The sequence below is a fragment of the Podarcis filfolensis genome (assembly GCF_964270895.1).
Source record: "Podarcis filfolensis genome assembly, chromosome: 3".
In the NCBI taxonomy this organism is placed as follows: Eukaryota; Metazoa; Chordata; class Lepidosauria; order Squamata; family Lacertidae; genus Podarcis; species Podarcis filfolensis.
Genome location: NC_139606.1, coordinates 65,983,736 through 65,999,494, shown reverse-complemented (window position 1 = coordinate 65,999,494; position 15,759 = coordinate 65,983,736). Strand labels below are relative to the sequence as shown.

Here is a 15,759-nt window from a genome sequence, read left to right as displayed (position 1 = left end):
CTGTCGGGCTATAAATAACAGTGGCATGGCCCATAAGGCACATTTGCAGTTTTATTTGCAGTGCAATGTGGGTAGGCTTTTGAGGCAGAGCTCAGTTTTAGGGGGTGAAAAGTCTCGCAGCGTCGCCGGCAGGGAGCAAAGCGCAACATACGCGCCTGGCTGGACGCAAAACGCTTTCTGTCGTGTGGTGGCGGCGGCGGCACATAGGACATACAGTATATGTAATGGGGCCACATGATTTTTATGTATCAAGAAAAAAGATTCATAGCCCACCAATCCCAGCACTGGGTACAACATAGAGAAAATCCTAACAAAACAAAAAAATCAGTGACATACAAAAAGAGACAGTGGAAACAACAGAAAGGGGCTACAAGGATGTTGCCCACTAAAACGATAGGGCTGGGGAATGTTTGTGGAATTGCTGATGGATCTGGTGTGTGCTCAGCTGGGAGGGACAACACATCCAATGAGAAAATGCACTACAAAAATGGCAAACAAGCCCTCAACACCCCTGAAAACAGCCAGTGCCCACTAAGTTGCGACTGCGATGCCAGGTATGCCCACATGCTGCCCACCCATGGAGGGAGCCAATGAACTCTCAGCAAGATAGGTGTATCTGCAGCACACACCATTGCATCACCATACGTACAACACCCATGGCGATGCCACTCTGCCCCCACTCTTATCAGTCCAAGCGGCACAGCCAAAACTGACCCCTACTGCCAGTTCTGAAGCATCCCTCCAGGCAGGGATCTGAATCCTTTTATGCTCCTCACAACCACTGTTTTGGAGCATAACCCACCAAGGACAGGAAGGGGAGCACACACAACACAGCACTCACTTAGCTCCCCAGGCAGGGCACACCTAAAGTACAGTGGTACCTCGGGTTACGTACTTAATTCGTTCCGGAGGTCCGTTCTTAACCTGAAACTGTTCTTAACCTGAAGCACCACTTTAGCTAATGGGGTCTCCCGCTGCCGCTGCGCCACCGGAGCACAATTTCTCTTCTTATCCTGAAGCAAAGTTCTTAACCCGAAGTACTATTTCTGGGTTAGTGGAGTCTGTAACCTGAAGCATCTGTAACCTCAAGCGTGTGTAACCCGAGGTACCACTGTATGCACATAGCACTTATAGGTTAAAGTTATAAGGCCCACCCAAAGAGGAAGAGGCACTCTTGTTAAACAGCCAAGTCAAGGAGAGGGTCAAGAATGCTGTTCCATCTAAACTGTGAGGAGAATAATAATAATAATAATAATAATAATAATAATAATAATAATAATATAATTTGTTATTTATACCCCGCCCTCCCCAGCCAAGGCCGGGCTCAGAGCGGCTTACAAGCAATAATAAAAACAAGATGAATGATTACAACTTAAAAACAAAAATAAAATACAACATTAAAATAATGGAACATTAAAATATTAAAATGTAGCCTCATCGCAGGAGGAGAAGGAAAAGAAAAAAGAAAGAGAGGGAGGGAGGGAGGGAATCAAATTGGCTCCAAGCCAAAGGCCAGGCGGAACAACTCTGTCTTACAGGCCCTGCGGAAAGAAATCAGATCCTGCAGGGCCCTGGTCTCATGAGGCAGAGCGTTCCACCAGGCCGGAGCCAGAGTTGAAAAGGCCCTGGCTCTGGTTGAGGCCAATCTAACTTCCTTAGGGCCTGGGACCACTAGGGTGTTGTTATTTATGGACCTTGAGGCTCTCCGTGGGGCATACCAGGAGAGACGGTCCCGTAGGTACGAGGGTCCTAGGCCGTGAAGGGCTTTAAAGGTCAAAAGCAGCACCTTAAATCTGACCCTGTACTCCACCGGGAGCCAGTGCAGCTTGAAAAGCACTGGGTGAATATGCTCCCATGGCAGAGACCCCGTGAGGAGCCTCGCTGCAGCATTCTGTACCCGCTGGAGTTTCTGGGACAGCTTCAAGGGCAGCCCTGCGTAGAGCGAATTACAGTAGTCAAGCCTGGAAATGACCGTCGCATGGATCACTGTGGCCAGGTCAGGGCGGGAAAGGTAAGGGACCAACTGCTTGATGCGGCGAAGGTGGAAAAATGTCGCCTTGGCTGTTGCTGTAACTTGTGCCTCCATAGAAAGGGAGGCATCAAGGATTACACCCAAACTCTTAACGGAAGGCAATGGCACTAATTGGGCCCCCGCAAGAGAAGGGAGTTGGTCCCTCATCCCCATGCCATCCTGACCTAGCCATAGGACCTCTGTCTTTGAAGGATTTAGTTTCAATCGGCTCCCACGAAACCATCCAGCCACAGCTTCCAAGCATCTGGTCAGTGTGTTCGGGGCCGAGTCGGTGTGGCCATCCATCAGCAGATAGAGCTGAGTGAGGGAAACATGCTTCTTTAATTAATTTATTGGTAATTGCTCACACTTCCTCAACTCTGCCTAGATTTGGATGAGGAAGAATCCCAGAATCTGCAGTTTATGTACCTGAGAGGGAGAATTATTTTAACAAGAGCCATTTACTGTTCATTGCACACTTGAGATAAATAAATATTTTATTATGGCAGCACTGTTCTTCAGAACTCCCTGCCTATAGGCAAATTTATTTGTTGTACTGTGTGCAATGTCTGCTAAAAATGTTACTTTTTGTATATATTTGTTTTTAAGAAGGTTTATTTTTATCTATATTATGATAAATATATTACAATTATATTATGCCTACTTTTGTTGTGTTGATTTTATCAGTATTTTCCTATGAATATTTAATATTACCTTACATAAACTGCTTAGAGGGCATAACTTTGGAACAGAAGTTCAAGGCCCCACTCAGGGCTGATTTACCACATTTTGAAGTAACAAAATAATACACACTGCCTTCTAAAGAGGGTACCCTCCATAATACTTTTAAGTTCAGAGTCTAAAATTACCTAACTACACCACTTGAAATCATGTAGTTTTTATAGAGGCTAGAGTAGCTGCCAAGAAGCTATCCGATATGTATGCTATACTATTTTTCAGTCCTTTTCTATGCAGAGCTAAGTACCCATCAGCCATTATAATTTTTGAAAGTAAATAATAACCAATAACTCCTGGCCCAGTTTGAGTTTACAGCCACAACCCTATGTATAGTTATCTGAGAATAAACTTCATTGAACACAGTGAGACATATGACTGAGCAAGTAAGATCTGGGGGCATGGATGCGATGCTATTGAGATTGTCACATGAAATCAAGTGCTGTTTTTGTCTTGCACAAAAATGAATCCTCCAAACCAAACACATTTCGTTCTCTTTTGCTGATGCAGTACTAACACTCATATTTTACTTACGTATATACAGTACACACTTATTTCTCCCAGAACTGAGCAAACATCCGTCAACCCATACAAATACCACTATCATCCCATAATTTTGAAGCGACATATCAGGAAAACCATGACGTGGTTTCTGAAGTATCAAGGTCTAGCTTTAGAAATTGTAGAAGAAACAAGGAAGCTTTACAGGCCTATGAATACTGTACTCTTCAGCTAATTCCACTGACGGGGAGTTCAATGAGGCTTATTCCATAGGAACTGTGTTTCGAATGACACTGCATAGCATGATCCCTTGCATGTTTACTCAAAAGTAAAAGCCACTCTGTTCACTATAATTTCCTAATAGGTGTGTTTACAGTTGCCGCTGTAGCACACATGGGTGTAGCCAGGGGGGACCTGCCCCCCCATAAGTAAATAAATAAAAATACTTAACTAAAAGTAGAAATTGCAGAGATTTTGAGAGATTTTTCCGAGAACTTGGGGTGAAAAGAAAGTAATTTAAAACAACATTTTATTCCAAATCTGCTAGACAGAGCCAGTTGATGATGACAGGTGCGTGTCCTGCCCCTGCTCTAACATAAATCCTGGCTACGGCCTTAAGAGAGAACATTATGAAAATGATATATAGGTGGTACATGACCCCAGTCAAGCTGGCAAAAATTTACCATACGCCCAATAACAAATGTTGGAAATGTAAGGAAACTGAAGGTACCTTTTACCACCTTTGGTGGACGTGCCCTAGGATTAAGGTCTTCTGGGAAATGATTTATAATGAAATGAAAAAGGTGCTTAAATGCACTTTCGTGAAGAAACCAGAAGCTTTCCTCCTGGGCATGGTAGGTCAATTGGTGTCAAGGAAAGATAGGACGTTTTTTATGTATGCTACAACAGCAGCAAGAGTACTCTTAGCAAAGTATTGGAAGACACAAGAACTACCCACACTGGAAGAATGGCAGACCAAGGTGATCGACTACATGAGACTGGCGGAGATGACTGGCAGAATCCGTGACCAAGGGAAGGAGACGGTGGAAGAAGATTGGAAGAAATTTAAAGTTTATCTTAAGAATTGTTGTAAAATTAATGAATGTTAAAATGTCTTGGGTAATGCAAAATAGAATTGCAGTGACAAACAATTGGATATGAGAAAAAAGATTTAAAGAAAGTGCTATAAGAATTTGAAATTAGGGGTTGCTGGAATGATTTAAAACAGGGATGCAGAAAGGGGAGGTATGGGGAAGTCGCTGAAAGAAGGTTTAAGGAAAGAAAGGTCAAGAAATTATACGTGTTTGTATGTTTGTTTGTTTACGTATTGTGTTGTATTGTCTTTTAATATGTGTTGAAAAACCAATAAAAAATTTATATATAAAAAAAAACAAATCCTGGCTACGCCCATAGCAGCACATAATGGGATGGTGGCCAAGAAGGATGGCAGGGAGCCAAGCCTTCCCTCGTGCCATTAGGTCCCTCGTCTTTATTACGGTGCTCAGTATTGACATATATTACGAGATATGGGGCATCACCACGTCCTGGGAAAAACCGACATGGAAGGAACGTCTGGAGATGCTTTACATCCCACCTCAGGTCCTCAGCGTTTCCTGCAATTCTAGCTATTAGAAAACGAAAGGAAAAGCCAAAGGTAGAGCATCCCGCGTTACTCCCCGCCCCCCCCCCCCAGTAATTTCGGGAGCCTAACGCCTCCTTGAGAGAGAGCAGCCCAGTCCGGACAGGCTTTTGTCCCGCTTCCTTCGCCGTCTCCCGTGACGTGTGTCAGCCAATCAAGAGGGCGCATTTGAAAGCCGGCGGAGGTAAGAGAGACGCGGCGGGTTCTCTCCGCTTAAGCATGGAGGATGTGGCCGCCAAGTACGTGTCCCAGAAAGTTAGTAAGGCCCGCTGGCGACCCGTGTCTGCCGCTGCCCTGCAACCTCCCGAGGTCTTCGCTACCGGCTCGTGGGATAACGAGGTAACGCGGTTTTCCACCCCGTCACCCCTTTCCACCCCGCCCCTCTCTCCTGTGGCCTCAGGGTGAGCTGCCTTGGAAAGCGGGGTGCAGCACTCCCCCCCCCGTCTTCGGTGCTTTCCGTTCTTACGTGCACGTTTTCCGTGTCTGAATCTCGGGGGTGGAGCTGTATTCGCTTAGACTCAGAGGTCCGTCGAAGCCCCAGACCCCATATTTTTTATTTAGTTTATTCAACTTGTAGTAGTAGTTACGATTTAACTGGGCGGTTTTTGTGTTTTGTGTGATTCTGCCTGTTCTTATTTAACTGTTGAGCTCCCCGAGCCAGTGAGAATGTAAGGATAATAATAATTAATAATAATAATAATTTATACCCCGCCCATCTGGCTGGGTTTCCCTAGAAAATGAACTCTTCCCCCCCTTTCCCTCTTTTTTTTTTTTTAAATGAACGATTAAAACAACTACTAGCCATTTGTAATTAAGGTGTGGGGTGGCTTAGAAATAACTGGCATATACTAATAATCATTTCATTCTGCTTTGGAAGTGTAATTTAATAGCTTTCTCTTTGTTTGCTCCCTCTCCTCACTAATGCAATAAGGTAGATTATGTGATCACTGAAAGCTTTTGTACAAAATTATAGAAACCTGGTAAGCTGTCTATTGACAGTTCACTAGGTACTACGTGTGTAAAAAAGAAAATCCAGCAGTTTTGTGTTTCCTTTCTTTTTACCTCTATGTGGTGTGCACAATATATAGTGTTTTGTATCTACCTTTTAACTCCATATATTTATTGATGATAGTATGGTATTTGGGCCTTTTTTTAGCTTGACAAGAAAAATGAAAGTGTAGCTGAAGTAGGTTGTTATCCAAGTTTGGCTTTTCTTATACTGGTACAAGAGCTTGCTTTTCTTGTAATCCTACAGGAAAATAAGATTTCAATTTGGTCTGTTGGAGACTTTGGAAGTTTGACCCCAAATGGAGAATATCACGGAGAACCACATCTGCTATGTGATATTGAACACAGTGGTGATGTTATGGATATGGAGGTAAAAGTGCTATAAAAATAGCTCTTAATGACATGTAATTTCCATGTTAAGAAAGTTTAAGGTGTTGCAGTTATACCAGTAAGAAAGGGAGTTTCTAACCTCTACAGCTGGGGAAATTAAATATGGGACACTGATACAATTTGCTTATCAAATCTTGTGTAAATACAGATTTGTGTGTTAACATGTTTGAGGATTTCTTCTCCCTTAGTTTTTGGATCAGGAGAGAATTGTGACTGCTTCATCCACTGGAAGTGTGACCATATTCAGACATCATCAAAATAATCAGGTAAATAGTATTCGCTTTCAGCTACTATGACAGTTGCTCTGCATGTCTAGAATAAACAAGTGTGAAGCTGTTAAATACAAATGACAGCTTAAAAACTCGAGTAGAAGTGGTTAGTTCTTTCTCTTGCACTTAGTTGACTAAAGCATAATTGTGTGGTCCCTAGGCAGCTTTAGGAACATTTTATGAGAACTATACCCATACAACTCGTCAGGTTTGTGTTGATGTATATTAGCTGAGTATACATTAATGTTGACAAAACCTTCATTGTGGAATAGTCTGCAGTTCTAATCACCATTAATCATAGTGAGACCTTCTGAGCACTACTGCATATGATTGTGCTGTTAATATAAAGCTCAGTATACAAAAGAAAACAATGAAACATTTCTACTTCATTAGAACACTTATAATGTAGTCCTATATTAGATGGGGTTCCCCCCCCCAATTGTGTCTGGGACTTCATCAAAGGCTACACTCCAACTATCAGCAGTTATGGAACTGTAGAAGCAAGGGCCAGTCTCTGTCACTGGCCAGAAGAATAAGGGGCACTGGGTACTTGTGTATTTTTAACGCGTTATAAACTGTCTCAGAGATTATTTGACCTAAAGGTAGTGTATAAATAAACAATGGATGGGATTCAGCTAAGTCATTAAATGACATGCAATGGGACCTTCCCTCCCTCCTGCATACCCCTTAAATCTGTTCTGGCGGGTTGGAATTCCTAGAACATATTTAGGAGGTGTGCAGGCGGAAGAAACGGGAAACCCGTTTGCATGAGTGGACCTCACTCCCTGTGTGCATACCCCACCTAATGCTATGTTAAATTCCATCCATAATTATTTGCCTTCGTCCTTGAACGTCTGCTGATAACTTACTATTTGATTTGCTGTGTGTAATCAGTCTTTCAGATTAAATGCAAAACCATTCCTGCAGAATGGTTTGATGGGATATGTCTGGCAATCTGATTTCCTTGGAGTTGGTTACTCATTATAAATAACTGCAAGGCACTGACCTGAAATGTTGTAAATCAGGGTGGGGAACCTTTTTCAACCCAGGGGCTGCATTCCCTCATAGCCATCTTTCTGGGGCCACATGCCAATGGGTTCAAAATGAAAGCAAGTGTGACCAGAGTGGACAGGGCCAAAGCTGATGGTGTGGCCAACAAACATAAATCTGCTGATGCTGTCTGAGTGTATGTGGGGGGGGGGAGGGGGCTCATTTAATTTCACTGCACGCAGGTGGTGTAGTGACAATAAATGTTTATTTTTATTATTATACACAAATTCATTCTCTCCTGTCTTCTTGCTGCACAAAGGCTTTGAAAAACAGTAGGCTTTTTGGAAGCTATCTGTGACAAGCTAATTGTGAGTGTGTACACACAGACCCAATTTGCTTGTTGTGTTCACAATAACAAATGGTTTGCCCTGAACATAGAGATTACGTCTGTTTTTCTATTCCCCTTGAAGAAGCAACATTCCACCACCCCTGGTTTAGCATCATGTCTTTTTCTCCAGAAAAATACGTGATTAAGTCAAGAACTAACCTTGACTTGACATTGTGGTTTGGAGTGAAACAAACCACGATTGCCAGTTTGGATGTAACACTAAGTTAGGGATTGTGATTTGTGGCTCCTGACTGTGTTAGAAAGGAAGTGAAGTGAGAGCCATCTGCACATCTGTGGTAAACCATTAATTAAGGTTTTCATGATGCTGCCCATCCAACATATTCTAGTTACCAGGAAAGGTGGAAACAGAATACCTCTGTGTCGCTTCCTTGAAACTTGGACATGTCACTCATGCATTTGTACTTCAAACATTTTTAAAATCCTTTGGAAGATGTGGGGTGTATAGGAGCAGCCAGAAATATAATATGTGTTTGCTTGCAAAACTGAAGATATATTTACTGGCAATTTATATAATACATAGATTGTTATCTTGACTTTTGAAACTTTAGTAGCTAACTTATGTGGTTGTTACTTCTGTAGCATTTTTCATTGTACCATTTTATTTACAATTCACATTTATGCAGTCTTACTGCACTCTGTAAATTGGTTTAGCCTAAGTAGTAATTTGTATAAAGCTACCCAAAAACCTTTTATGGAGTTTTGAACTTTTATGGAGTTTTGAACTTGAATGCGTGCATCACAGCTCTAAATTCAGATACTGTACTAACTTTTTCCACATAGGGTGGCTGTTTAATCCTCTCTTTTGTCTTTTAGACTTTGTCTTTAAACCAGAAATGGAAAAATGCACATTACTATGATACATCTGGTGGCAGTGCATCATGCACTGGGATCATATGCAACAGCCCTGAAATTTTTACAGTTGGTGAAGATGGTAGGATAAATGTGTTTGAAGTTGACCATAAGGAAGCTAAACGTACTATAGGTAAGTAATTTTAGCTCAAGTCCTAAATATTTGTGCAACATATTGTTGTAAACTTTCCTGCTGACCTTTGCTAGCTCAGGATAAAAACGAATCAATTGTCTGGGGAGTCCTTGGAAGATCCATGAGTGCCATTTTTATGTGAACTTAATCATAGCTGTAGGGAACAAGAATATTAAGTACACTTTTAGAGCAGAGTATATACAACTATGAAACACTGGAATGTGATTTACACTGATACTGTACATCGATGGGCATGTGCAGTATTGCTTACCTTACCCTATAAACCACCAGTTCATTGAGGCTCAGGAAGACATTAAATTTTGGATGGTGCCCTTTGTCATCTGCCTTAATCTACATGCCAAGGTGTTTTGAATGTTTTTAAGCAGATGAGATAAATATTTTCCAAACTGACAGCTCTCCTGTTTGAACCGAAGTATAGCTCATGCTTTGCTATATGTTAGTACTGCTATTAGTTGTTAAAACTCCTTCTGCACACATCCAATTTCCATAGGAATGGTATACTCTGCTGCAATGCCTGTACTTTGCTTTCTCATTAAAAGCATTCTCCAATAAAATTATTAGGTTTTTTTAGAGCAAAGAATATTCTCAGGGACCTACAGACAGACATGTTCTGCTGTGGTTTTCATAAGAACTCATATGCGAATGCAGCAAAGCTTCAACAGTAAGATCCTAAAGAATATGGTTAAAAAAGTGCTTTTGTAGTAATGGTTAGAAAAGTGAACAAGAAACAATAGCTTCAGCAAAATGGAAGCTGTAGACCAAAACTGTTTAGCCATTTAACAAAAATCTAAAATTGCTACTGGTTTCTTAACCAAGGTATTGAGATATTTAATAATGAGATAGTGGCATAACAAACCAGAGCAGTTCTCAGGGAGGCAACACTCTTCTCTCATACACCAATGAAGTTATTCTGGTGTTGATCTTTTGTGAAGACACTGATAAGGGCCATGTACACTCTAAAATACTTGACCTTTACTTTCATGAAGTTTCTAATTGGATTCTTTGCACTTTAATAAGCATTGTACAAAAATTCCCATCTCTCTTGGTAGACAGAAGTGTGAGCAATATATCAGAAACAGTAATATTGAATTCTGTGGGGATTACTCCCAGGTAAATGGCTATAGGATTACAACCTTAGTATACCCTTAATGAGAAGGTATATTAGTATATCCAACTAGTAGTTTACATGCCAGAAAATTCTCTCTAGAATTCTGTAGGATTTACCTGGGGTAAATCCTACAGTTACTTCTTAGAAACAGTTGTTCACTCTGCTTTTCTGATATATAAACAAACAATGCTTGCTAAGAGTGATACAGTTTTAGATGATATGAACTTTTTTGTTCTAATTTCCTGTAGATAATGCTGACAGCAGTACACTCCATGCAGTTACTCAACTTCGCACAACAGAGATCCTGACAGTCAATTCCATTGGTCAGCTAAAAGTATGGGATTTCAGACAGCAAGGAAATGAGCCTTCACAGATATTTTCATTGTAAGTATGTACTCTCGGATAAGGAATGCTGTTAAAGCCAAGCACTATAGCTAAATGTCATTTGCTTCCTGGATTACAGCCTGTTTGATTCCCCATTAAAATGTGTGTTCCTCTTGCCTTGCAGGACAGGGGAAAGAGTTCCACTGCACTGTGTGGATAGGCACCCTAGTCAGCAGCACATTGTAGCCACAGGCAGCCAAGATGGAATGTTGAGTATTTGGGATGTAAGACAAGGCGGCATGCCAGTTTCCTTGCTAAATGCTCATGACGCAGAATGTAAGTACCGAAACAAACAGGCGTAATTCTTGCGCCTGTCCTAATGTCAACAACTAGAGGTACAAGCCTTCCACACATGAGTACAGTACTTGGGCGAGGCAGGATTTCCATAGAGCTCAATAGACCCTTGTATCTCTCCTCCTTGACATATACATGGGTATATGTTTGGGAGGTCTGTACAACCTCCAGTTATTCAAATGGTTGTGGTGTGTCCATGTATACGAGCTATGAGGTAAAAGAGAAATGGCTCTAAGCCAGCCTTTCTTAACATTGGGTCCCCAGATTCATAGAGTACTGTAATAGAATTGTAGCATTGCAAGGGACCCCTAGGAGCATGTGTGTGTATTCATATCAGGGAATTAGCCCTTCCAGAACATGAATGAATAAGAGAATTTATTACAAAATTCTTAAATAGAACCTATTCCCGGTACAGTCACCCACTGTTCTGCTGGGAGACAAGAGAGCTAGCACAGAAACTACGACACATTTTACAAAATATACAAGAGCGTAGCAACTGTAATTTGGGAACATAGTCTAGGCAGTGGAATGCTCTCATAAGGTGCTCAAGAGGGAACAATAGAGATTTCACTGTATTTTCTCAATAAAATTTCATTTCAGGAAAAGCTACAATCACACCCCATGTGAGGGTTCTGTTCCAGAGGCAGTGTGCATACTCAAAATCATTTTGTAGTTCATAGAAAAAATATATGTATGAGTCTACTTTGTAAAAATTCAAGCTTCTGTTCTACTTAGGCTCATTGTATTTGACTCAGCCTCTAATCATAGTCTATTATTGTAAAATGTTCCACGCCTTCATGCTATATAGTATCTTTATTATGTCCAGATTAGTGTATATTTCAATAAAATTTGTTTACTTGTTCAGTATGGGAAGTCCACTTTCATCCCTCCAATCCTGATCATCTGTTCACTTGTTCAGAAGATGGAGCTCTGTGGCACTGGGATGTTTCTACTGACGTGTCTGAAAGAAAATCATTCCTTCATACAGGTAAATTTCCTATTTTTGAGAAACTTGAAGGAGCTTATCTTCTGTCAGTAGAGTTGGGAGTGAGTGTAAAGGAAAAGCATGGGACAACATGGGCTTATCAAGCATAAATGTTACTACATTTTTGTGTCTGCTCATCTTCAGAGAGTTCTTCTGTTGTGATATTCAGTTTGGCATTTTCTGTTTATTTCTAATGTGCTGTCTCTCTAGCCAAATTAAGACAGAGCAGTAAAACTTGGCACAATCTACGTTTCAAGTTCGTAAACTGGCCTAATGTTCCTCTGCTATCCCATCTGTGGTTAATGTGCGGAGGGAGGAAATATATACATATACTAGAAATCTCAAAGGAATTCTGTGGTGAAAGCAGTACAGTATCTGGTGCCAATTTTCCAAGTTGGTGTGGTGATGTGGTATGTTTACAATCTGCTTGGGGAATGAAACTTTCAGCAGTGACTTACTGCTTTGATAAAGGAAGTGAAAGCTTGGTAGTGCTTGAAGGGAACACACAAATGTAGAAAAGAAGGTGCTAGAATGAAAGGCTCAAATTTTGAAAGTTGGGTGGAAGAGATCCCCTTGAAATCAAGTGGTTGAAGGCTAGGCCATGAATTATAAAAACAGAGATGAGCCAGGGGAAGAGAAGGAAATAATGTGTTGTATTATGTAGCATAACATGTGTAGCACCTGAAGAACAGTGGTTTTGCCCATGCTGCTGCTACTCTGTATTTTATTTATAGGCAGCCATTTGGTGAAAGACTCCAACCCAAATAGTAAAACACTATAGAAAATATAATTTCCAATAATAAAACCCATAAAAAACATAAAATTCAGCAGTCATAACAACTTAAAACCATCTACAAAGTATGTTGAAACATATTGGCAATGAAGTCTTTGCCTAACACCAAACAGAAATTAAGGTAGACACTAGGGAAGTTTCCCTGGGAGAGCATTAAATATATGAGGCACTGTGACAGAGAAAATCGTCTTCCCATTACCACTTGCCTAACTTCAGGGCAACTTGCCTAACTTGTCAAGGGGATATGGACAAGACCTGAAGAATGAAGCGTTCATGTTTTGGAAGGCAATCCTTCAGATAGCCAAGTCCCAAACCATTTAGGACTTCATAGGTAATGAATAGGGTGGTCTGGTAACCTGTATACTGAACTTTGACTGTATACTGTCTTTGAAAACTGTTTGGAAACTGCAGTTGGTATAAAATACAGCTGATAGCCTACTAACTGGAGCTGGCTCTAGGGACCATGTCTCACTGTTGTACTAGGCTCTTATAAGTTGAGAAGGCAAAGGTAAAAAAGGTAAAGGATCCTGGACGGTGAAGTCCAGTCAAAGGTGACTATGGGGTTGCGGTACTTATCTCGCCTTCAGGCCAAGGGAGCCAGCGTTTGTCCACAGACAGCTTTCCGGGTCATGTGGCCAGCATGACTAAACCGCTTCTGGTGCAACGGAACACCGTGACGTAAATCAGAGCGCACAGAAATGCCGTTTACCTTCCCACCACAGTGATACCCATTTATCTATTTGCACTGGCGTGCTTTCAAACTGCTAGGTTGGCAGGAGCTGGGACAGAGCTCACTCCGTCGTGGAATTCGAACCGCCGACCTTCTGATTGGCAAGCTCAAGAGGCTCAGTGGTTTAGACCATAGCACCACCCCATCCCTAAGTTGAGAAGGAAAGAGGTGTAGGTTATATTTCTGGGATGTTAGCAGCAAAGCCAAATACTTAAACTGTTAACAACATGAACAACGGTTAGTCATCACATTTGCTATGGAGAACGACGACTTTCTTATTTCTGCATTTAAGTTAAAAATTAACTCATTTTGTGTTTTATTTTAGGTGGGAGAAGTACTACTACATATCTGCCTCACAGTGCAGTTAATCAATCTGTAACAAGTGCCTGGCTCAGCAATGATCCCACTAAAGACCGCATGGAGATCACAAATTTAGTTTCAAATCCAACATTATCTGTGAATAGTTTAGATGTTTTAGGATCATGTCTTGTATATGGAACTGATGCAGAATCTATTTATGTTAAAAAAACCCTATTTGCATAATTTTATCTCCACAAAAGCTGATTTTGAACTTCTAAATGCTGAAATACATACATTTTCTAGTCATAAACTAAGGGAATAATTTGTAATGGCAGATAAACTACAATTCACATTGCAGCCTCAATTCTTTAACCATGTTACATAAAAGAAAAATAATTGCCATTTCTTTCTAGTTCATGTGTTACCAACTCCTCTTTGCAATAAGCTACCTAAAGCTCAAAAATTTAAAAGGATAGTTCAGCCACTTTTACAGTTCTTCAGCAATCATGAAGAGTATAATTAATGTTTAGGTTACCGATAGTGGCAGTAGGCTAAATTTCTGAACAAATGCTTGTTTTGGGGAGACTTATGTTGCATTTTTATGTACCGATTAGGTTACAATACTTCTAATCGAAGCTGGAAAAAAATATAAATCTTGGCAAAGGAAAATGGTAACAGTAGACTGTTAAAATGCTTCAAAATTTTAATAGTAAGCCATGAAATGGTTTTAAATAGTAACTTTAATGTGACACTGCATACTTCCAACACTGTATCTGACAATAAGATCAATCTTTGGCCTGTCATTCAAATTTCATTTAGATTAGCACTGTTACTATGAATTTTTACTTGGAAGTAAGTCCCACTGATTTCAGGAAGACTTTTTCCCAGTTAAGTAAGCTAAGGTTCAATAGCCTTATCAATTTAAGAAACACAACTGCTTGTAAAATTGTCAAGAAATCACTTATGTATCACTTATGAGAAAACCTTTTTATTAAACTGTCAATAGAAGTTGGTTTTCTTTTTTCTATACTCGAGTGCTCAAACAATTATTATAGGACTTGAACATATTTATTGAATAATAAAGCTGTCTTTGATAGCTGTAAGCAGGGCTGCCAGAAGGGTCTATGATAAGGTTACCAGATTTTTTTCAATGAATCCGGGGACACTTTTCAACTTCCTACTAAATACCATAGATGGATTTTGTCAGGGGACTGATTTGTCAATCTGGGGACATCTGGTAACCTTAGTCTATGAGTCCAAGTGAGCTTTTTAAACCAAAAGTGAATAGTTTGTCCCAGCCCTCCTCCAGGTGTATAGGACCAAGAGCTGTTTGGGGTAGGCAGGTGAGTAGGAAGGCACTGATGCACTCCAAAGAAGGCTGTCCTGTTACAGAAACCATGTGAAGGCCATAGTTTTACCTCCACAATAAGTCTTCAGTTAGGATTAGGCTAAACAACCCTATGCCACTTGTGAGTTGTGGCCTTATCCAAGGTGGGCCACAAAGGAGCACAACCACCAGGCAAATGCACTGTAAAAGATTAAGGAATGTGTCCCCTACTGCATGTTTGGGTAAAGAGTGGGTCCTGGGTCTGAAAACTCATTTCCTGAAGAATGGGGGGTAGGCTAAGCCGAAGGCATCGGAATGCCTTGGCCTGGTTCTGTCCTCTACTTAGTTCCACCCAATGGGCGCAATCCGCTCCCCTCGACATCGAGAGCAGGCGAGGAAAGTGACCCACGAATAGAGACTGCAGCTGTTCCTTGCAGCCACCTACTGCTCGCCGGCAACCGAGCAACGAAACTAGTTGCAAGAAACAGCTGCCGCAGCCATCTCTCGCTCTCTCAGCGGCACGCTCATATCATTGCCCAGGCCCTACTGTTTGGCCCGCTTGCTCGCCCGGCTGAGCAGCCGCTTTCCCTCGCTTGCGCTGCGTGCTCCTCCCTGGCAGAAGCAAGCGGAGGCTGCTGCTGCTGCTGCTCCTTCGGTGAGAGGGAGCCGTCTACCCGCAGCAGCCTCTCCGAGAAGCAGCAGCAGTTCACAGGCGCTGCGAGAGAGGCACGCGCCTGCCTTCTCCCCACTGCTCGCCTGGCCCAGCTTCCCTCGCCAGTTGCATCACCCGCCTCGCCCCCCCCCCCCAAGAAGGCGGAGGCTTCTGACTCCTCGCATTCCAAAGCGAGGGGAGAAGAGGAGGAGGAGGAGGCCGAAAGCCGGC

At 41.6% G+C, this 15,759-nt stretch overlaps 1 protein-coding gene across 1 annotated transcript; it reads left to right on the top strand.

The window, feature by feature from the left end:
• Positions 1–4,764: 4,764 nt before the first annotated feature.
• NUP43 (nucleoporin 43) lies at positions 4,765–14,557 on the top strand. Its single transcript, XM_083608036.1, has 8 exons — positions 4,765–5,225; positions 6,142–6,264; positions 6,473–6,550; positions 8,766–8,934; positions 10,312–10,447; positions 10,572–10,723; positions 11,607–11,729; positions 13,575–14,557. Exons 1-8 carry the CDS (start codon positions 5,106–5,108, stop codon positions 13,790–13,792), a joined length of 1,119 nt encoding a protein of 372 aa, XP_083464162.1. The 5' UTR covers positions 4,765–5,105; the 3' UTR covers positions 13,793–14,557.
• Positions 14,558–15,759: the final 1,202 nt, after the last annotated feature.